The 24,321-nt window shown below is 39.6% G+C and overlaps 1 protein-coding gene across 1 annotated transcript; it reads left to right on the forward strand.

Annotated features, from left to right (window-relative positions):
• Positions 1-5,319: 5,319 nt before the first annotated feature.
• On the forward strand, positions 5,320-21,916 carry LOC116161916 (fatty acid synthase-like). The gene is made up of 26 exons (XM_031475413.1): positions 5,320-5,565; positions 5,611-5,784; positions 5,833-6,037; positions 6,081-6,284; positions 6,331-6,460; positions 6,508-6,658; positions 7,294-7,436; positions 7,481-7,833; positions 7,879-8,070; positions 8,114-8,463; positions 8,509-9,006; positions 9,049-9,239; positions 10,003-10,166; positions 10,217-10,459; positions 10,508-10,904; positions 10,953-11,561; positions 11,609-11,739; positions 11,785-11,941; positions 12,365-12,530; positions 12,581-13,040; positions 13,088-13,495; positions 19,958-20,111; positions 20,154-20,349; positions 20,397-20,851; positions 20,901-21,167; positions 21,216-21,916. Exons 1-26 carry the CDS (start codon positions 5,478-5,480, stop codon positions 21,573-21,575), a joined length of 6,846 nt encoding a protein of 2,281 aa, XP_031331273.1. The 5' UTR covers positions 5,320-5,477; the 3' UTR covers positions 21,576-21,916.
• The last annotated feature ends 2,405 nt before the right edge of the window (positions 21,917-24,321 follow it).

The following is a 24,321-nucleotide window of genomic DNA, read 5'->3' on the forward strand; positions in this document are numbered from 1 at the left end:
TTCTATCCAACCGTTCACTTTCTTATCAATATAATATGTTAATTTAGAGGATTTCAAGTGCTAGTAGTGAAAAAAATAGTATATATACCACGGTAGAGAAGTCTATTATTGCCTTCGCACCTTACACCCCTCGGCGCAAGCGCCTCGAGATGTAATCTTGGTGCTCAGGCAATAATACTGTACTTCTCTACCTTGATATATAATGTACTATTATTTGTTACTCAGTTGTAAACGTTGATTAACAAGACAAAACGCAAACGGGTAAACGTCATGTTTAAACGCTACTGACTTGTAAAACTGACAGCTGACAATTTTACAAGTTAGTAATCTAGTAATTTCATTGGCCAGAATTAATGGATAACATGATATTTTAGTCATTTCTTCAAGATCAATTTAAGAACTAATTATTTACGTTTATTATTGTTTTTAAATGAGTAACAAATAAAATATTGTACATTATACGCCAAGTAATAGTTTTTACTGGCTCTAGGAGATGACAGGCTCGGCTGACGGCTCGCCAGTCAACTTCTCCTATCGCCAGTAAAAACTCACTTACCTGGCTAATAATGTAAAATACTATTAATGCTCAATCTGTTATTATATCTGAAACAAAGTTAAGGTACATTCTACGTTTTACCGGAAATGACACCAATCACATTAGTACTGTCATGTACCCAGGCGAGTCCCGAGAGACTGCGCAACTCAAGATTTAAAATTCAAAACTTTCCCTCCCAAACTAACTGAACCCCATGGCACGTGATCGTCTAGACAAAGCTACCTAACCTGAATAACCGAATAACAGGACCATTTACTAGGTGGTGTTTTTAAGAGTCGCTACAAGATATGTGTTGGGTTGTCGGAGTGAGGATCAAGTAAGGAATACAAATAAAACAAATCCTTGCTTTAAAAACGGAGATTTAATCCAAATACTTCGCATTGCATGATTAAATTTAGAAAATGGTAGTTCACCGAGTACAAATATAACAATAGGCTGGGAAAGAAGAACTGACCAAGAAAAAACCAGGCAACAAATTAATATTGAACTTTATAGCAAAATAAGTTGTCTGTAATGGCATGAATACATACATATTATGATGGTTGTCAAGTAAATTAAGATAATGTTGAATCACAGGCTCATTAAAATATTACAATAAATTCATATAATAGGTTTGGATATTGGATGGCCAGTCCAAATCCCACACCGAGTAGTCTTTAGTTGCTCTGGTCATGACATGTCAACATTGTATGAAATCGCTAGGAGTTGGCCTCTCAGAAGAGCCTTTCACGTAGGAAGGATAATTGATAACACAAACAAAAGGTCGCAACGAGAACACGCCGCACGCTTTTAGCGAATCCCTGCGCAAGTGAGGCCGGGCCTAGCCAGCGCCCTCATGTACAACTAAGCGGGACCCCAACTCTTTCATTCACACATCTCTAGGGCCAGTCCAACCCACTAGTTATAAAGTGCCGGGTTATAAATTACCGAACTCCAGGCTCGCTCTACCATGAGTACTGCCAGTAACCGAACCGATCAAAAGACAAATCATGACATAACAAAAATCACAGAGCAACCAACGGCAAACTCGCACGCATACATAATCATAAACAAAATATACAGAATTTATGTAGGCGCTGACATATTTGCACTGTCATAACAAAGACTGACACAAAACCAATATTCGGTTACTACATGTCAGGAATCGACTAATCGGATTGATTAGTAATATCGGCAAGATGGCTCTTTTTGAAGACACCAAAAAAACGGTACATAAAATATATATCTCTGCGTATGTCAGTTCTGAACTTTAGCCAGCCTCAAATCGAGATATTAAATATCGGTATCAAATATCAATATCAAATGTAGCACACTACATATTTGAAACAAGTCACCCTGCCAAATATTAATAATCATAGTCACTCGGTTCGAATAAATAGTAGGAGCATAACGTTACGTATCACATTACAAGAAAACAAAGGAACATGTAGTGGCAAACATTAGCATAAAGTAATTAATTCTAAATTCCAAGTGCAATATGTAACAATCAACCACCTAACGGACGTCACTCGCCCCCAGATGAAATACCCAGTAAATAAACAGTAACATCTTCATGCAAACAAACGCGAAATGTGCTGCAATAAATTGAATTATTAATTAAAATGTAGTTCTGCATACTTGTATTGAATATCACCCCTATCTAAATATAACACGGATTTATGGCTCAGTGGTAAGAGCATTGGGTTATAAATCCGGAGGTCGGGTGTTCGAACCTGGGTTGAGGTGAATTTTTCATCTGTGGCGGAGATGGAAATTACCTTAGACCAGTTCCGAGCATTCTACCGGCTACTCCGAATTAGGTTTTCCTGCAGTTTTCCTAATTGGTAAGGTAAATACCGGACTAGTAGGTATAGACCTTCTGCAGAGGCACCTCTAAATAGCATTATGCGGGTCACTCTGTAATTGGGCGCATGCCTGTTGAGGGCCCAAAACAAGAGAGGGATAATAAAATAATAAAATAAAATAAAAATAAAACACGTAAATCGGTCAGTAATTCATGTTGCCAGCGTTTGGAACAAAGGAGTACTGTAAATTGGACAACAACATATTTATGTAGAATCTCTATGCATTTAATTCAAAGTATGGCCAGTATAATTAAAAGTGTAAGTTGTATCTAGAATGTGTTATAAATGGCAATAATCATGCTGTACGAGAATAACATTAAATTGGCAAATAATCGAACACGATCATATCATTATTATTTATTAGATGTATGCAATAGACGTAGAGATAAAAAAACGAGTACATCACCTTTGTAATTGTCGAAGCCGCACTCACTACTCGAAACTTAAAAATTTACTTCTGCTCTCAACAAAAGCACAAATACCTCTGCCGCAATCTCCCCTTTTTAAACAAATCCCAGACGAAAATTTTTAATATCGACCGTGCTCAGAGACGTCGGGTCGATAGGGATCATTAAGTTCCCTCGCATAGCGTTCTATTTGACACTTTTATTGTAAATTATGGCCCATTTCAATGTAGAGCAGAGAAGATAAAAAACACGTGTACCACGGAAACGAAACAAAGCGCAATCTTGACTTGTTTCGTCGCGCCAGGGTCGGTTTCGGGAATATTTAAATCGAATTTTAGCGGGCAAATTCGGTTCCATCACAGTACATAGCATATGTATCTACAAGGTAAAACCTAAAACTAAATCTACGCAAGCTATGCGCGATTCCATTTAAGGATGTAACATACCCCTCCACAACATTAACATATAGCAAATTCTAGATTTTATAAATAATACAACATTGTGCTGTATATCCAATTGGCGTTCGTTTATTTGTTTACTGGATTAACTACAACTAAACCATTCTCTTTCGGTGTTTGAGAATTACTATTTTATATCAGAAAGCTGGGAATGTTTCTTAATTTTCTTTTGTTGAATATGAACACTTAATTTATTAAGAGATAATCAATTTTAAAATTCAGATAAATCGATCAATTTCGATTTTTCGCTACAGCCCTCCAGAATTTAGTACTAGCTTCATTAAAACATCTAATTTCCAAAATTTTATACCGATGTGCCCCGTTGCATGAACAATAGAAAGACACATAACTTGAAAACTTAATATAATTAACTCAGTTAGAAATTTTCCGGTACTTAATATTAAATTGAAATACAAAACGTACTACAGTTCATACACGAATATTGATTACAGTAGAAAATTCCTTTAAACAGTCTCAAACAGGGAGTTATTTTAGAGTTTTAAAGAGCATACCCCCCCCCCCCCAGCGCACAAAGACTTTAGGTATTTATATGAGTATGTGACTTATATCAAGTAGATGTACTATACCGAACCTGGACCGTTGAAGATCGCTCGCCATCTAGCGGTGGCCTTGGAAAGTAGGTCACGGTGACCTTGTAATTGTGATTCTAAATTACATTTTCAACGTCATTTAGGTTCAATGATCTAATGGTGATGTTAAATTACACGTTCAATGTGTTCCAAGGCCAATGACCCCATTTGTGAGCAGTCAAATTACATTGTCAAGGACATGCAAGGTCATTTTTTGATGGTGTCGAATGACATGTTCGAGATCATCCAAGGACAATCAATCCTTTTTTGTGCTACCAAATTCAATTTTCAAGTTCAACCTCATCTTTTGTCATGGCCCTCGGGGTCTTCCAAGGTAAATATACCTTCTTTGCGGTGTTCCAAGGCCAATGACCTTATTTTTATGTATGTAATTACTTTCTCAAAGCCAATCAAGGTCAATGAATCCTTTTTTGCGTCGTCAGATTACTTGTTTGGAGTAATACAAGGCCAATGACCTCATTGTTATGTGGTGTCTAATTACATTATCAAGGTTATTCATGGTCAATGAACCCATTTCTTGGCAGCGTTAAATTACATTTTCAAGGGGCTAATGTCCCCATTTTTTGCGGTGTCAAATTATAAGTTCAAAGCATCACAAATGATGACCTCGAACATGACAGTGTTTGGTAAAATGCCATCAAACATAGCTGTGGGGAGTATCGAATACTTCCAGCACACGAAGACTACATTTATTTATATAAACAAAAGAACATACATAAAAACAAAAGAAAGTTACACATATCAAATCATGCGTATCATCACAGTAATATGAATCACAGGACTCTCAAGTATCGCGAATCATGAAAGTTCGAGAACCCCACAATCTTGTAAAATGTTAGGGTGCAATGTAGAACAGTTAAACATGTCAAAAAATTATGGGATGGAGGGAGACAAACCTAGGCAGAGTAGAGACTTATCCCACCATATCTTTACTCTGCCTAGGTTTGTGACGAACTGACCTTCGGCTCGCTCTGCACTGCTTACAAAACTGTAATTTTTGCGTGGAAACGCTTAGTTTAATGCCGAGCTTTAAAGCGAGTGCCGAGCGAGCCGAAAGCGAGTTCGCCACAAATCTAGGCAGAGTAGGCGTATGTTTTACCACATCGTACCTCTACTCTACCTGCGCTTGTAAGTGGATTGATTTTGAGAAAAACTCCTAAAGCGTATTTACATGGACGTAAATTCCCTTTAAAGCAAAATTCTAGTTAGCGTGTATTATGTAGGCATTTTTGTTGGGGCGAAATTTCCGGTAGCGCACTTTCCTTGGAGGTGAATTTACCATGGCGAATATTGGCATAGAAGCGAATTTCTTGAATTGAGTACCTATGTTTCACGAATTCCTCAGGAGCAATTCGTTGGGCTCTAGCTGCCGTAAACGTAATTTGTTTACGTCGCTTATAAATTTTGTTGTTCACGACCGAGAAGTGTCTTTCTGCATTTAAATTTTATGCAAATGTGGGGCCATTGTTATTTTGAGGAAGTAAAGACCTTAGGTCACAGTTTAGCATTTACCTGGAATAGATTTAACAAGATATAGGTCAGCTTTTTACGTTTACTTGCCATTAAACTGTCTTTCGTAACGGCTTATTTTTTGCACAAGTATGGCTTCTCAAACCAACCGAAGACTAAATGCTAACGATAACAAAGAGTTGCGCGACCAACACCCTGCAGGAGACATAGTCATATCAGGTAACATGATTGATCGAGCTTTTCCGTCCTACTAACCTGTAACAGGTATGGCTGGACGCTTCCCCGAATCCGACAACATCTACCAATACAGAGACAATTTGGCGAACAAGGTGGATATAATGACCGCCGATGGAAGACGATGGCCCGTCAACCATCCGGAAATACCCAGTCGATCGGGAAAGATTAACTTTATCGAAAAATTCGATTCGGGTTTCTTCGGTAATTTGATCGGCGATTGGTAGCTTACCCGATCGGTTCTCTTCGCAGGAATACACAGCGCGCAAGTCGACACCATGGATCCCGTTGCTCGGATACTACTCGAAAGGACGATCGAGGCCATCTTGGACGCCGGATATCGTCCCGAAGAGCTGAAGGGAACGCGGACCGGCGTTTTCGTCGCCATATGCGAGACGGAAACGGAAGAGATTTTGTTTTACCCAAACTTGACGTCGCCTAATTATGGAGTGACTGGGTAGGCGGCTCGTAATGGTCAATTTTGAAACGTTGGCTTCTAGTTGCACCCGATCAATGCATCCCAGCTGGATAAGTCACGTCTTGCATCTCGAAGGGCCGTGCGCTTCCATCGATAGTGCGTGCAGTAGTTCCTTAACCGCGATCGATCGGGCATTTAATGAGATGAGAGCGGGGAATTGTGACGCGGCAATTGTCGCAGCTGGCCATTTGACCTTGAAACCAAAGGTTGCACTACAGTTCGCCAGGTTCGTAGATGTCAAATGATAATCATTCCATCGGCGGTCCTTGCAGGCTGGGAGTACTGAGCAGTGATGGCCGTTGCAAGTCGTTCGACGAAGCCGCCGATGGTTACGCACGTACCGAGGCAGTTTCTGCAATCTTTCTACAAAATACAAACGAGGCTAGGCGCATTTACGCCAGTGTTGGTGCGCCCAGAAGGTTTACCTCCATTTATACCTTGTCTTTCAGATCATTAACGTAAAAACGGGCTCTGACGGATACAAAGAGCTCGGAATTACGCACCCTTCGGGAATGGGTCAGAAAGTGTGTTTGGATGACTTATATCGAGAATGCGGCGTTCAACCGTCAACCGTAGATTTCGTAGAAGCGCACGCTACCGGTAAGGGTAACAACCAAATAATGTCCGTGAATTCCCTTTGTGTCTAGCAAAAGAGCAGCTCGTACCTTAATAGTCTTAGGTGTGATTAGAACCAGGAACATTTTTCCAGCGCAAAAATGTTTCTCAAATAAAGCAACGTCCCATCAAAGACATTTTTGGATTGCCGCCGTTAGGAACTACTAGAAGTCTTTGTAGTCTTCGTAAGAAGTTTTGGAAGTCTTAGAACGGTCTTCAGCATTCATTAGTTTTTGGACACTTTACAGCCGTTAGATGTGTATAGGACCCTTTGGGAGTTAAGAACCTTTTTCTTTACAATCTATAGGGCTACTTTTGGGTGATCTCGGAAACTTTTTGGTTTTTATTCAGGAGCCTTTAGGGGTTGTTACAGTTAGGAATTCATAGCAAACGTTAGGAGTCTTTAGAAGTTGTTGACCATGAGTCTAGAAATAGTTAGCAGTATTTGGAGTCTTTGTAGCTTTAGAGGCTTTAAAGACATCGGTAGCCTTAGGAACTCTAGAGAACGTAAAGAAGGTAAAAGGATTGCAAGATTTATCAAATCAAAATTTGACCGACATCTGGCTTTCAACCCACAAAATGAGGTTTGAATTTCCACACGTGCGCGATGTTCTTTACAGGCACCAAGGTAGGAGACCCCGAGGAGTTGTACGCCGTGGACTCCGTATTTTGCACCGGGCGTCAGGAGCTGCTCTATGTGGGATCTTGTAAGTCCAACATTGGTCACGGAGAAACAACATCTGGACTATGTTCTATTGTAAAGGTGAGATAACCAAAAGTTTGAAACAACATGATGATGAGGAATAGGTACTTTTGAGCATGGAGGGGGACATTCTTCTGCCAAACATTCACTTTTCCAAAAGCAACATCGATGCGATCGTAGAGGGTCGAATGGCCGTCGTGACCGACGTGATCCCGTGGCCGAAGGAACAGTCTGGTTTGGTGGCAATTAGCAACTTTGGAATTGGGGGAGCCAATGCTCACATTCTCTTGAAGCGTCACAAGAAGGTGAAGGTAAATGGTGGAATGCCAGAGGATGACCTGCCAAGGCTAGTCTGCTTCAGTGGACGTACTGAGGAGGCCATTGACACTTTTATCGCGGATTTAGAGCACAGGAAACTAGACGCGGAGTTTCTACGATTGTTGCACGAAATTTTTAGGTATTACGGGGTTGTTTCGCTTCAACGTTGATAGCCGACTTGTAGTAAACCAATGGATGCTCACTTACATCGAGGATTTGCAATAGTGACGAAGTTGGGAATTACGGAACGATCGAAGAGTTGGAATGACGGACGAATGGTTCCACTTTCCTTGGTATTTGGTGGCCCTAATTCAGTACTGATCAATTACTGTCATTCACTCCAGAAGTTTCCAATCTACGCTCGAACCCTAAAGAGGTAGGTGACCAAAATGCGTCCCGACTGTTCATACTCGTTTCAGGATCTTAACGGTAGTAAATTCTTCCACACTTGATCTGAGCAAGCTTTTGAAAAGCGAGTGGCAAGATTCTCAGCCTGATTTGGTACTAGCCACTGTACTGTGCCAGTTGATTTTAGCGGAGTTTATGAAGCGCCTGAAGTTGAGTGTGGAAATTGTGGTCGGGTATTCCACCGGCGAGGTTGCCGCAGGGTATATGACTGACTCGTTGAGCTTCAAAGAGGCAGTGGTGGTTGCTTACCACCTAAGCGAATGTCTTAGAAGGTTCGACTACAACACCGACTTCGTTGGATATTTAAGAAAACCAGACATGCGGACGGAAGTAACGGTCACCTACCTCAAACACCAGCTGGGTGGGTTAACGTACAAGTCACGTTAAATTTCTACGTGTTTTTTAGCTACAGACTTGGAGAAACGTTTGAAGTCACTTGTGCACTTTCCCAAGAAGCGATCTTCCGAATGGATTTCGGCCCATAACGTATCAAACTGGGACTTCTCACCAGAGTTTTTAATTTCCTCCATGTTTACTCCCGTCCGAGATCTCAAATCAAAGCTTCGATTTTTTGTTTTGCACGCAGAAGAAGACCTGTCCATTATTGGAGATATTTCGATTGGTCCTCAGATACGAATGGCGCCAGACCAACATTTCCTCAACACTCTGGGCAAACTTTACGAGTCTGGCTACTGCATGAAACTTTCCGAATTGTATCCACAAGTTTCCTGGCCCGTAAGTGTGAATACTCCATCGATTTCACCTTTAATCCAATGGAACTACGAGGACAATTGGTTTGTGGCGTTCGGTAGCCTAAATCGCAACGCGCATATGGGCGAACAGAGGGTTTTACTGCAAGTTAAAGATAAAAATTGGGAATTTATGAATGGACACGTCATTGACGGTATGGTGCCTTAATCTTTTCTACCTAATGCGTGGTGTTTAGGCAGAAATTTGGTGCCGGCGACCGGGTATTTGAATATGGTCTGGGAACACTATCTGGCGATGCTGCAGCGAGACTTGCTTGATTTGCATGTAATTTTTGAAGATGTGCGGTTTCACAGAGCGACGCATTTAACTAAAGAAGACGTGGTAAATCTATGTGTGTCAATTCAAAGGACAACTGGAGCTTTTGAGGTAATTACTGGGATAGGTTAACCAAGTAGCGAGTGCGGTAATGAAGACGCAAAATATATCCGGTGTGTACGATTTTATCCTCGTACCCATGTTGTAACGGCATGTTTCAAGAAGTCACAATCACTCTTGTGACGTACACAAACCAACCCCGAGATTATATAAATATAAACAGTAACATATTCATGCAAAAGACAGTAAATGTGCTGCAAGAAATTCATTTATAAATTAACAATGTAGTGTCGATGTTTCCAAATATCGCACCATCCACGAATCGCTATAATATATCGTTTAATTCTGCACACTCGTATTGAATATCATCCCTAAGAGAACATACTGTACCTAAATATAAATAAAAACACATAAATCGGCCAGTAATTTATATTGCGGGTTGGCAGGTAAAACCACCGATAGGAACAAAGGGTCACTTTTAACTACAGCGATACTGTAAATTGGAAAACAGCATATTTACGCAAAAAAACACAATGGAATCTTACCGTATCCCTGAGACTTGACGTTTATTGTAAATTATGGCCCATTTGAATGTAGGGCAGAAAAGAAAAAAAAACGTAGACAAAACAAAGCGCAATCTTTGATTTTTTTCTTGGCGGCCAGGGGCGGCTTCTTAAAAAAATACACTCGTATCGATACTTTATTTCCTTTCCAAAAATAGAAATCGCCAGTATTTAAAATCGAATTAAAGCGGGCAAATTCGGTTCCAAGGAAAAATAAAGGCCAAATAAATAACTAAATTATAAATTAACAGGTGGCCGAAATAGGGCAAGTCATCGTCAGCGGAAAAATTCGCACAGTAAAAACGAGAGACTCGCATGCGTTGGGCGTTGCCACTTCGATCAATTCCTCGCCCCAACAACAATTGTCCAAAAACGATTTTTACAAAGTACTGAAGATGAGAGGTTACAACTACAGGTAAGTTTTGCACTCTTTTGGAATAGTGAAGCGGTACACGCTCATCTTAGTGGATTGTTTCGTGGTATCGAATCGTGCGACTTGGATGGTCGGAAAGCTACGATCGAATGGGCCGAGAACTGGACGGCCTTCATGGATAACTTGTTGCAAGTCAAAATACTGGAAAAGGACACGGAAAGTCTTTACGTCCCTATCCACATCGAACGGATAATGATTCATCCTGGTATCCATCAGGAATTGGTGGCCAATGGTAAACTACCGGTGTCTGTATCAGGTGACGCCGATACTGTTAGGTAGGTTCATCCGATCTGGAACGTTGCTAACCGAACGCATTTTTCAAGTTCTGGTGGCGTCGAAGTAAAAGGCCTAACAATAAATGCAATTTCAAAACGAAAACTACTCTGTGAGCCAGTTTTAGAAGAATATAGGCTTGTACCATACGAGGGACGTTTAGATTTAACAGAAGCTCTAAGAGTGAACGCTCAGATTATTTTGGAGAATACGACCAGAGACTGGTTCAATTCTCTCGAAGTAATGGACGATGCTCAAGGGTTGGTGCCAATCACACCAATACTACAGCAAGCGTTAGAAGACGAGCCTTTAACACGGCCCCATTTGGTTATACTCTCCAATCGAGAATTTGAATTCAAAAACATCGAAGTGAAAGACCAGAATCTTTTTGAGCAACCCAATGATCACGTGTTGGTGATAATATCAAACGCTCTTCAACGCCCTCTGGTACCATTTCAGTTGCATTAACGCGTGCGGTAACCAAATCTGTTGCAGGTACTCAAAGAATCATTGACTGTGCTGAAAGAAGGTGGGTTTTTACTATCGCGAGAAGATGCCGACTATCACCACAACCCAGAGAATACACGAGACGTTGATATAATAAGCGTCTACGGGACGGAAATCGAAACCTTGGTTTTGCTCCGAAAGCAGACGCCGAGGTCTGATCTGTCCATTGTCGACTTAAGCAACGTGGAGAGCTCCGCGTGGTTGCCCATTCTCCAAGCCGTGGTTCAAGATGATAACAATATCATGTTGGTTGTTCAGGACGATTCGAGTAGCGGAGTGATGGGGCTTGCAAACTGTCTCAGAGATGAACCCTACTCGTCAAAAATACTTTGCACGTACATTATGGACGAAGCACCCGCCTTTGATCCGAATGACCAGTTCTACGCCAATCAGCTGAAGAAGAAGTTGACAATGAACGTGTATAAGGATGGAAAGTGGGGCACTTACCGCCATCTACTGCTTAAAAATTCTAAGTTGGTGCAACGCGAGCATGTGTTCACTCGGGCATTTACCACCGGGGACCTTTCCAGTTTGAAATGGGCCGAGGGGCCGCTAAAAACCGACGACATAGTTCCCCTAGAAGAACGGTTGGTTAAAGTAAGTAGTTTGTAACAATGTACGGGATTTGTGAAATTAAATCGTAGATTCATTATGCCGCCATTAATTTCAAGGACATAATGAGTGCGTCTGGACGTCTCAAGGCTGACTTCACTGTAACGGGTCGCCTGCAGCAGCAAACTCTGCAAGGCGTAGAATTTTCTGGACAATTAGTCACGTAAGTTACACTTTTGAATTTCTATACCACTGAAGATTTGTATAGCGGTCAAACTGTGATGGGTGTGGTAAGATCAGGTGCACTATCCACCATGGTGTTAACTAATGCCTCTCTGGTGTTGCCGGTACCAGAAGGTTGGTCCGTAGAGGAGGCTGCTACTGCAAATGTAACTTACATCACCGTTCTTATGGGTTTGGAAGATGTAAGTACTGACAGTCATCAAGTTTTAAAAATCCAAAAAAATTAAAAACATTCAAAATTGTTTTAAACTTCGTGTCTCAAAATTTTAAACTCTAAAAGCTTTGTACCTTTAGGGTTCAAAAATTGCAACATTTTAAGTTTTTGAAATTTTAATATTCCTAAGCTTTAAGTTCTTGAACACTCAGAAGTTCAGACCGAAACTCCAATACTTCAAAATTTAAGTCTAATTTTTAAATCCCCATGATTTTCAAAAATTGATGTTTAAAAAATATTCAAAATCTTAGGATTTCAAGATTGTTCGAATAGTTTATACTTTCAGATTCAAAGAAGAAAGTAAATTTAAGTTTTTTCCAAATCATAATCATGCACCATAATTTCAACATCTTAAGGTTTCCGAAAATGTTATCGCGTATCCATTTTACAGGAAGCTCGCATAAAAAACGGGCAAAGCATTTTGATTCATTCTGCAACCGGGGGCGTCGGACTATCGGCCCTGAACGTGGCCCTCTATTACGAATGCGAAATTTTCGTAACCGTCGGCACGCAAGAGAAACGCGACTACATTCGACAAAACTTTCCCCAGATACCAGGTAAACTCTTTCGCCTCATGGGGAATTTGCCTTCAAAAACCGCCTTTCAGATAACCACATCGGTAACTCGCGCGACACCTCGTTCGAATACATGATCTTAAAGGCGACGAAGGGACGCGGTGTCGACGTGGTGCTCAACTCCTTGTCGGAAGATAAACTCACAACATCTCTCCGGTGTTTAGCTCGCGGAGGAAGATTTATAGAGATTGGCAAATTTGATATGCAAACTAACAATAAGTTCAGGTACGAGGTGCTCGCCAAGGGTTGCAGTGTTCGTAGTGTAATTCTGGACAAGTTTCTCGATGAAACTCCATCGCGACAAAAGCCTGTCCTGGATTTGCTACTGAAAGGTCTAGATAAAGGCATTGTAAAGCCCTTACCTCGCACGGTGTTCGAAGTGGAAGACATCGAACAAGCTTTCCGGTTCATGAGCAGCGGCAAGCACATTGGAAAAGTTCTTGTAAAAATCAATGAGGAGGGGCAGTCCCCTTTGCTTTACGGAATCCCACGGTAAGCACCGATTTTTGGTTATGAGTCTCTAAAGACTGCTTCTCCAGGTTCTACGGTAGTGCCCATCACTGCACGATAATAGTCGGTGGGTTGGGAGGGTTTGGTTTGGAGTTGGCCGACTGGTTGGTGCTCAGAGGAGTGAGAAAGTTAATTTTGGTATCCAGATCTGGTGTAAGAAATGGCTACCAAGCAGCAAAGATAGCGAGCTGGAAGGGGTACGGTGTAACTGTTTTGGTTTCCACAGAGGACGCCGCCACAAGGGATGGGTGTGTAGAGCTGTTAAAGACAGGAAATCAGCTAGGCCCGGTTGAGTCAATATTTAACCTAGCACTTATCCTGAGGGATGCTATTTTCGAGAATCAGTCAGTGGAAAAGTTTGAAGCCGTCTTTCGTCCAAAGGTACACGTGACCAAATTAATGGATGAGCTATCGAGGAAAATGTGTCCAGAGTTAAGGTACATAAACTGGCGACTAACAATTATTATTACTATTTTTCGAGGTAGTCTCCAACCGCGTCCTAGTTTTAGTCTCACTCCCTTAGGATGTCAAAATCGTCCTCCTGGGCGCAGCATCTTGTAGCGTTTTCGAGTGCATCTTCATTCCCCTTAAGGGACATGTTCCTTTAGCTATTATATGCGGCACAGTGACACAGTATATTAGGAGTGTTTTCTTCCTCCTGGCACTAGTTGCAAAGTGGGTTGATATGCCCATATTTTGGAGCCCTGTCGAGGGGTATCATATCATTCTTACTACCCATACTAACTTCACGTTATCTTCCGCAAGATGGCTCAGGTTTCGAATGCTGTCCAGCGCTAAACCAGAGTTCTCTTCTTTCTTCCTTAAAGATTTTAATTCCGCATGGTAATCCGTTGCTAAAGAGTCGCCAGCATAACTTTTAGACCTTGTATTGTCCTAGATCTCATATTTCGTAAAACGCGCATTTTCATGCAGTTTAGCTTCGTGCGCATATCTCACGTTGTATTACCAAAAACAAATTTATATTTTAATAATCAGATTTAACACAAGACACACCTGCAAATCTTATTCAATCTAAAAGTTCTATCAATTTTAATAAAACGACCTACATTATTCTAACCAAGAACGAACCCGCACCTGCGGCTTCACTAATCTCGTCTCGAAAACAACAAAACAACAAACGCATGGTGCAACGGAATTAATAATGAACAAACGGTATAGCTCGGACAAAATAGACGTAAAAATACTGATCAAATGACAAAAACTCCGACAGAGGTGAATTTTCGTAGAGACCTTGGGTACACCAGTAGAAATACAGTACCAAAGGTCCTCAACAGTTATTCAAGGTCAAACATTTTCGGTTTTTTGGAATTTTCTCGACAACTGTATGCGTTATCAAAATGATAGCTTATAAAAAAATTGTAGACCATGAAATTATCTACAAAAATAGTTTTTATACTTTTTCTCTACGAATCACCATTCCTAAGATATCGCCGTTCTAAGAGTTGAATGATTACACATAATATGCAAACAAATGCCTAGTATAAACACAGTCAGGCACTTAAAAGTAAAAGTGCATACTTGTGTCTCTTATATGTACCTACAAAATATACAATTCAGAGAATATACACTCAAAAGATACTCAGTCCCTTATCCAGTCTGTTCTACCGCATGACCTTGATCAAAATTGAAATGTTTTTTTTTGTCAAGTAGGTACATTAAAAAAATTCACAGTTTCCGCAATCCATGGAAATGATAACCGTATAACGCCATATGTAAAACACATAAGCCCTTATTCACACGGGATCACCTGCTCCACTCGCTCGCAAGCTCGCTCGTGTCGCAAACGTGCACTTTCTGAATATTAAACCTCATAACATGCTCGTAATGCTATTAAAAGGGATGTGCGAGAATTTTAGATTGGAATTAACAAAGCAATTGCCCAATATAAAGTAAGTACCGCATCGACAGTGTCCGGGACTTTTTTTAATCTACCGATTACGGTCGAGTGCGGTACAATCATCACTTGATGCGACATCGCTGTCTTTTCTGCTTAAACGAAACTGGTAACTTCATACCCATATACAAAATTATTTCCAATGTTAAATGTCTATCAATTCTTCCGACGAAGAACTCAAGGGCGCAAGGAGAAATGCACTCTCGAATCAGATTAAAATATTAACAGGAATCAAAACTACAGTTTAAGTCACCTATATATCAATTTCAAACTCAATAATCGTCATGCCGTAAATATAGTATTTTCCCATAAAGTCATAACAGATCGTGGAGTAGGCCTACCGGGGAAACCACGTTAAAAAACGCGGCGGTGTGGATATTGTGTAGATTGTAACTCATTCAAAGGGCAGAATCTGGTGATTCTGAAAGAATCTGTGACGTTATTTTCTTTACCGTTTAATCTTTGCTTGGGCTTACATTTGAATTACGATGTGGAATCCTTCTCAAATAACATTATGCGAACTCTTACCTTTATATAGGAATCCTTACGCCATCTAGGTGTTCACATTGTAACCCGATCCGTTTTTGTGATATAGCTTTCGTTTAAAACCTTCCCGTCTAGATTTCTGTTGCGCGTTTTCTCCCACTTGCTGTTGGCGCGTGCAGACTTTGTTGAAGAACTCGAATCGATCTTGACTTGTACTTGAGCTACACGCCATTACACTTACTTGACATTATTGTTTACCTTTTTGGGATATTATATGCGGTGTTTGTATTAAGATTAGTGGAGTTTTTCTCTTATTATTTTACTTCGCTGACCCATTTCTGCGGATTTATCTTACAAGTTTAAGGCTGTTTACGGTATGTTATCTATGACGCATTATCTTTTTACTTTAAATAATCCTTTTGAGGCTACTTTCGTACTCCCTGAGTTTCATATTAACTACTTTTGTTTGTGATCTAGTTCTTAAAATTGCCGAGACTTTGTCCGAAGTAAATTTCTACAATTTTAATTTACGTTATGTATTTTGCTCTGAAGAACTTGCTCGTGTAAGTTTGTTTTCATTTGAATTGATAAGATTGCTTTGTCATTGAAGAGAGATTCATTTATTTGCACATTTTATAGTATTTTTTTCCCTTAAGACTTCATGTCACTGTTTGATATCTCCTACCGATTGTAAATACCAACACTTAGTCGAACCAAATTTTGTTTTGTCGTAAAGTCATTTGAATTTTTGATTCTTTTAGTTTTGATTGCAATTCTACGTATAAGAATAACCCTTCGTGTCTTACGTTAACCAATGCTTATGCGATATATTGTGCAACGCGAATCATTACCCTTCTTATATTTTTTTGTTTGTGTGTCTGTTTACAGATTTGCAGTTTCGCGCCCTCTGAGCTCAGAAGGTTGCGACCGTAGTTCAAAGGTAAATTTAGTTGTTTTCGTCGTTTCTCCCTTTTAACATTTGATTACATTTTGGTTTTTGATACTAACGAATTGTGATTATTACTTTGTTAGAAAGTCACTTAATGATTATAGCTCCGTTGTTTCTGCGGAAGCCCTTTTGGATAAATACTTTCCCCGGCTGCGTGTTGACTTCTCATTTGTTTTTTATTAGAGATTATTTTAAATTCCCATTTTGACATACCAGATCTATATATTACAGTGTTAGATTTGTGATATGTTGAGATCATTGTATTAAAGTATTAAACCACCCGCATTTATGACATCAAATATTGTTTGTTTCTTTCCCCATAATTGTGCATTCCTTCGAGTTTAGTAAGACGAGAACAAGGATCTCTTAGTCTGCCTTGTTTATCCCTTTAGTAAGTAGTCCTCCCTCTCTCTCTAGATTTATCAAAGACTAAGTGGCGCCTATCCGGATTACTTTTACTGTTTCCTTCCCTTTTTGGCTTATTTGTGTTTGTATAGAAGAACCCCATGTTCACCCCGACCCACCTCTACTTTGCCTGAGCTTACCGTGTGCTTATCTAAGGTAATTTTTGTCACGTTGGCCCAAAGTGAACGTAACAGATCATTTTTGTGGATCATTTTATGATATACAATTTTTATCTGAATTAACTAAAACCTACCGTTTTCGAGAAAAATCCTAAAAATGTTGACTTTTCTTTAGCACACATGGGCTGTATCGGACCTCTATGGGAAGTTTTGGTACTTTATTTCTACTGGGGTACCCAAGGTCTCTACCAAAATTCAGTTCCGTCGGAGTTTTTGTTATTTGGAATGCCTATTTTGACCGGACACCAGGGCCGTAGTCAGAGGCTCCGAGTGAGGGGGGTGTATGCAATAAAAAATGCCGATTTCAATAAAAATTCAAAATAATACACCTTACAACATTAAACGACGGCATTTTAACGCTGCCCATTGTGACACTAGTTTTTCAAAATGTATACTGTCTGCTATATCTTTTTCTGATTACTTAGAACCAATAAGGCAGTTAGCCAATTATCCGCCATAGAGGAACGCAAATGATTTTTAATTAAACTATACAGGGTGACAATTTGAAAACATACCATCCCCCATATCTTAGTAAATAAACGAGATATTTAAAAAAATCAAAATCCGTTTCGGTAATTCGGAGGGGGAATCACAATGACATAGTTGGCGACGCACCCCCTCCAACCCCCTGCGCCCCAGCCACCCCAACTTTTAAATCTTAAATAGTGACCCCCCATGTGTGATATGTCGTTGGAAAGCTCTGAAAAAATGCTTTCCAACAATACCAAATAGCATTACATATAGGTTAGTAATTATCGTGCAAATCAAAAAATAAAGTAATATGATACATTTGAAATCTGTCGTATTTAAAACGCAACCGGCGAACATAGACGAACTAAGACAGAGAATATTTTCAAGAATATCGAAATATTGCAAAACCAACATAGGAAAGGTTCGACAAGAGTTTGAGAATAGATTATAACTGGCGATCAAAAATGAGTTGCTGTCGAGTCGGCTTTGGAAGTTCAAGTTAAATACGATTTTCCATGTTTATTTTTTGATTTGCACGATAATGGGGTCATCCCGCCTTCATTTTTTATTTCTGATCCACAAAGTACATTAAAAATAAAAAGACCCGTGTGTCCTCAATTTTTATTTGCGAGTAAAATAAACCCAAAATAAATTATTGAAAAGCTGTGTTTTTAGTCCGAATTTGAAACGCTTCAGACTAAATACGTCACAAACCTACAACCAATCACGTAGAAGTGAGCTGGCAACCTTACGCGAGGGTCTGACGTTTGTCACATTTGACGTTTTGAGAGGGATGTTTAACTGCATCTAGCACGAAAGTGACAAGTGCGTGTGACAGATGACGCAAGTTATAAATGCCATTCTCCTGCAATATTGCCAAGTCGTTATGTCATCTGAATGGTTCTAGGAGCTGATTGGTCGGGCTTATTACGTCACAGAGCCCGCCACAATCATATCGTTTTGAATAAACCTTTAAAACCGCACATGTTCATTATTTTTTTGCTAATCAGCCTCTATTTTTAAATAAACTTTTACTGTCCAAAAAAAAGTTTTATGGTTTCAGGTACACGCTTATTAAATTAGAACTGCGGAATTCAACTATACTGTAAACCCCCATTACTAACCTAAATGTAATGCTATTTGGAATGGTTGGAAAGCATTTTTTCAGAGCTTTCCAATGAGACGTATCACACATGGGGAGTCACTATTTAAGATTTAAAAGTTGGGGTGGCTAGGGCGCAGGAGGTGCGTCGCCAACTATGTCATTGTGATTCCCCCTCCGAATTACAGAAACGGATTTTGATTTTTTTAAATATCTCGTTTATTTACTAAGATATGGGGGGTGGTAAGTTTTCAAATTGTCACCCTGTATAATAAATACCAAAGTAATAATAATTTTATGATTTGTCATTATACAGAGTGCTCTTTTTTCGCGGCTGTCATGGATAGGGATTCTATTTTATTTCTATTTGCACGAAAACCGAGTCGAAGTGGCACGTTTAGAAGCCTTTAACAGAGGAATTTAATAAATATGGCGAGAATGGCATAGAACTTTTTTTTTGCTTTAGGGTCGCCAAATTTCATCTTATGATCTTTCATCAGAGTTATTTTTCTCTGACGTGCCATAGCTTTTAATTTACTACTTTGATTTTACCAAAATACCTTATTATTCAATTTTCATTAAACTCATTTGCTGATTTGCTTTGGTAGTTTACATTTATAATCAAAATACTTAATAAATAAAAATGTCGTTTTAAATGTATTAAAGCGTTCTTTTGGCAAGATTTTATTATATATTATTATTATAAGTTAAAAGTAGTAATCTATCCAAAACCGATTTTTGTCTAAAAGACACTCTCGTGGCAATTGAATAATTAAATGTTGTATTTAATATGTAATATAGAAATCCATAGTAAATTTCTTTATTAAAAAAATCTAAAAATTCAATGTAACCCCTACGTTCAAAGCAAATTCATTTCTCAAGTAGGTATACTCGTTTTTTTTTTATTAAAACGCAGAATTCAGTTCTTTTTAATTATTGAAACTAAAAGAGTTATCCCCCAATTTCACCATTAGTTTTCAACACAAGAGATCCCATCGTCAGGCGCTAAAAATGACCACCCTGTATACTTATCTACCATCTATCCCTATCGCAACTTTTAGACCCATGCAAACATAACGGCTAGAAAAATTTGCGATTTTTAAGCGACCTTTAACCATGAAAAGTAATAGATCTACATACTCGTAAGATCAATGAGACTTACAGCAAGTGAGGGCGTAACGTAATAACCAATATTTCTTCATTTTGCGTGGAAGCGGCGGCTACAAAACGGTTTTCCGGCGTACCGACGTATTTTACGCAATTTTTTCCAATATTAATTTAATTAATTTAATTTGAATAGCGATTTGCCGAGTGCCGACTAACTGAAGTTTTGCTGACTATGGTCACGTGTTGGGGCCCTGTCGGACACGCATTTATTTATTTGTTTTTTAGGCAGTTTGTTGTGTTTTCATCGGTGGCGTGTGGAAGAGGTAACGCTGGGCAGACTAATTACGGTATGGCAAATTCGATTATGGAGAGGATATGCGAGAAGAGAAAGAAAGAAGGGTATCCAGGGTTAGCGATCCAGTGGGGAGCGGTTGGAGAGGTAGGTGTGGTGTCAAAAATTATGGCTCATGTTAGCGATTAGGTGGGATATGTGGCTGATAAGAATCCAGAGATTGAAGTTCGAGGAACATTGCAACAAAGGATTTCGTCTTGCTTAGGAGTTTTGGACAATTTTTTGACTCAAGACGAGCCTGTGGTTTCGAGTATTGTAATCGCTCAAAAAAATGAAGACGGCATTGGTTCGCCGAAAATCGTTGATACTGTCATGAACATAATGGGTTAGTAAAACAGTCTGTACTAACATCTTTGTAACTTCCTTCTTAAGGCGTAACGGATCTAAAACTTGTCGGGATTCATATCTCATTCTCACAAATGGGTATGGACTCAATCATGGCTGTGGAAATTAAGCAAACCATAGAACGTGAACTTAATATCAATATCAGCGCTCGAGATCTACGTCAACTGACTTTTGCCAAATTACAAGAAATGACAAATGAAAAATCGTCGGTGGACGAACCCTCCTCCGTTAGTGCAAGTCCATTTGAAGACTTCTATCTCTTTACTCCAAACGAAGACCTAGATGAAAATCCTCCTATTGTCAGAATGAAAAGCTTGGTGTGCGAGACTGAGACTGCACCCAGCGTCTTTCTGCTTCCTGGAATAAACGGCACTTCTGCAATGCTAGAAACGTTAGCTGCAAATTTAAGCTATCACGTATATTGCTTACAATACGACGACAATACCCACACCATTGAGGGACTGTCAGAAAACATGCTTCACGTAAGAAGATAGGTAGATAACTGATAAGGATTAACGCCTTGTTATACAGGTCATCTTGGACTTCGTTTCCCATCAAGCTCCATTTACAGTTATTGCGCACTCATTCGGCTGCACCGTTGCGTTACAAATGGTCTCTCTTCTAGAAAGAAAAGGCTACAAAGGACAGCTGTTTCTGATCGATGGGTCTCACAACACCGCCAGAAGAGTACTAACTGGCTACTTGCCAAACGTGGACGACGAAAACTTATTTCAGAGTTACGTTCTTACAGGTTTAGCAAAGGCATCTATTCCTTTTGGCAATTTAATGAGTGTCGTGGTAATAGACCGAACGGTTAATTTAAACACTGATTGACTCGTTTTCTAGAATAATCTCCTTCAGTGTGATGATTTAGAGAACCGAATTGATTTACTACTAAAGCTTTCGTCAGCCAGTATAGATGAAGTGAGTAATCGTCGAAAGAGGCTTTTAATGAATTATGAACGCATTAAAAGCGGCGTTTGGTATGATCCCAAATTCGAAAAGATAAAATCGGCGGTGACCTTTATTAATCCGACCCAGTCAGCCTTAAGAGAAACTGTCCAAGGATACGATCTCGAGGATCTTTGCGAAAATCCGATTTCCGTTCAAACATTTCAAGGTAATCATTTAACAATTTTGAGAAATATCAAAATGGCCGAGGCAATTAATCAGCTAATTACGGAGTACAGTAACAGTGCGGTGTAAAATTAGATGGAGTATGTGTTTTATTGTATATAGTGACATGTAACATATTTAGCTATCTGCATTCGTAGAAATATACGCTATTGGATATGCATCATTCTGCTTTCATCATAATATGTCGCACAGTAACATCTTGCAGCGTGCACCTATTCATGTTATGTGCAACAACTTTAATTTAAGATGTGTAGGCTGTGACATACATTTTTGTAGATTAAAATGCATTCTTAGTTATATAAGGGATGAATATTTTAATTTAATTCGCGTTTTCATTCTGTTTTTTGTTTTTTGCATCTTTATAACTTTATATCGGATTCACTGATGCAGTTTTCCTAATTCGTAAAGTAAATACCGGAGTAGTATAGAACAACTTAAGACCTTCTGCAGAGGCACCTCTAAAAAGCATTATGCGCGTCACTCTGTAATTGGGCGCAAGCCTGTTGAGGGCCCAGAACAAAAGAGCGATAATAAATAAATAAATGAATATAGGTGAATTTTCTTATTATATTATTTTTTTTTAATAATAGATTTATTTGAAATTTATGTACACTACCTGTTAAAATGCTATCTATTGAGGCCAATAATGGTAAACTGGTACACAAAATGTATATTATACTAATACAAAGGTTACAATAATAATTAACTTGAATAGTCGTATAACATTTTAACGAGCAACGACAAAGATAAAAACCACAGTCATACATGTAGGTATACAGTATATGTCAGAATTTAAATTTGTAGTTCAACACTTCCTCTCCAATTTAATTCTTCTAGTCCTATCAGTCCTAGTTTATTACGGAGATATGCAAACCGCAAACGTCCCAAAGGTTTTGTGAAGATATCACCTAATTGTTCAGCACTAGAGACATGCTCGAGTTTTAGAATACCGTTTTCCCGGATAAAGTGAAATCTAACCTCGATATGTTTAGACCGTTTGTGGAACTCGGGATTTTTAGCAAGTTTTATGGCGCTTAGGTTGTCCACATATAAAGTAGGCACATCAGTCCCTAACTTGGTTAATTCGGTTAACAATTTGTTTAACCAAATTAATTCTTTTGTAGCCTCACAGGCAGCCACATATTCAGCCTCGGTAGTTGAGAGCACCACACATTTTTGCTTCTGACTTACCCACGTCACCACTAGCACTCCCGAACTTACAAACGATACCCGTTGTTGATCTCCGTGCAAAGTCCGCGTCACTATACACGATCATTGTTCCACGGCCCGATTTATAAAATAAGCCTAAATCAACAGTTCCCTTTAGATAACGTAGAATTCTTTTCACGGACTGCCAGTCGGCTACTGTAGGAGCACACAGTTTCTGTGAAATGACACTTATCGCGTATGAAATGTCTGGACGAGTCGTTATTGCTAAAAACATTAAACTGCCTACCGCTTCTCGGAAGGGAATGGTTTTACTTAATTCAATTTGCTCACCACCGTATTGTTCGAAAGGGGTACTGACACAATTACAGTCACTCATTTTGAACTGCTTCAATACTCGCTTAACGTAAGAAGCTTGGTGAATAAAAATCGAACCGTCACTCAGACATTTAATTTCAATACCAAGAAAACGCTCTGCCGATACGACCGTTATTTCAAATTTCATCGCGAGATGCTGTACAAATGATTTGATTTCATTTTTGTCTGTCCCTGCAATTAACCCGTCATCCACGTAAACTACCACAATTAGTTTACTCGGATGATTTCGTAAAAATAAACAAGGGTCGGCACTGCTCACACAGAAATTTTGTTCGCACATAAAGTTAAACAGCTTTTGGTTCCAGCTCCAGCATCGTGGAGATTGTTTTAAACCATACAAACTTTTATTTAGTTTACACACCCGATTAGTTGCGTCTCGAAAACCTTCCGGTTGGCTCAAGAATATTTCTTCCTCCAAATCCCCGTAGAGAAACGTGGTACTTACATCAAACTGGGTTAGATGAAGTTTTTCTGCTGCTGCCACACCGAGCACGGTCCTTATTGTTTCGTACCTCGCAACCGGACTAAAAGTTTCTTGAATATCAATCCCATGCTTTTGAGAGCACCCTTTCGCTACTAATCTGGCCTTGAAACGCTCAATTGTGTCACCCGTTTTAGTCTTGATTTTGTATACCCATCTGCTCTGTATTGCCTTCTTGCCTTCAGGTAATACCTGCAGTGTCCACACTTGGTTTTTGTTTAGGGCTTGAATTTCCTCTGCCATGGCCTTTGTCCACTCCTCAGAATTTGAAGATCTCATCGCCTCTGCGTACGACTGCGGCGCATCTTCTGTGGTTTCTGCCATCAAAACGTAATCATTTAAGTACCTTGGCATCCGACGTTCCCGTTGGTCCACCCGAGGTTGCTCTAAGACCACTGCTTCCTCTTCAGATCCAGCGTCTGCGTGGGTTGTTGTAGCCAGCTCCGATTCATCTCTGATTTTTAATGCAGTTTCCAAATTTCCATCCTGGTGCTCTTCCTCCTGAAGTATTGTAGGCGGTTTTCCTAAAACAACTTACTCGTCCTTAAAGACAACGTCTCTACTTTTTATGACTACATTACTCGAACGTACCCATACACGAAAACCATCCTTTTCGTCACAATACCCAACGAAGGCACCCAGAACACTTTTTCGATCCCATTTTTGACGTTTTTGACTGGGTATATGCACAAAGCATTCAGTGCCAAAAACTTTAAAGTGCTTAATTTCAGGTTGCGGTTGCTGACCTCTTCTTCACAGTTGAATTGGGCTTTTGTCGTTCATACTGGT

The sequence above is a fragment of the Photinus pyralis genome, unplaced genomic scaffold (genome assembly GCF_008802855.1).
Source record: "Photinus pyralis isolate 1611_PpyrPB1 unplaced genomic scaffold, Ppyr1.3 Ppyr1.4_LG10, whole genome shotgun sequence".
NCBI lineage: Eukaryota > Metazoa > Arthropoda > Insecta > Coleoptera > Lampyridae > Photinus > Photinus pyralis.

Excerpts from the sequence above, each read along its gene's own strand:
- LOC116161916 (XM_031475413.1), top strand. The coding sequence starts at position 5,478 with ATGGCTTCTCAAACCAACCGAAGACTAAATGCTAACGATAACAAAGAG. Across the intron at positions 6,038-6,080 it reads CCTAATTATGGAGTGACTGG|TTGCACCCGATCAATGCATC; the intron begins GTAGGCGGCTCG and ends GTTGGCTTCTAG. Across the intron at positions 6,461-6,507 it reads CTAGGCGCATTTACGCCAGT|ATCATTAACGTAAAAACGGG; the intron begins GTTGGTGCGCCC and ends CTTGTCTTTCAG.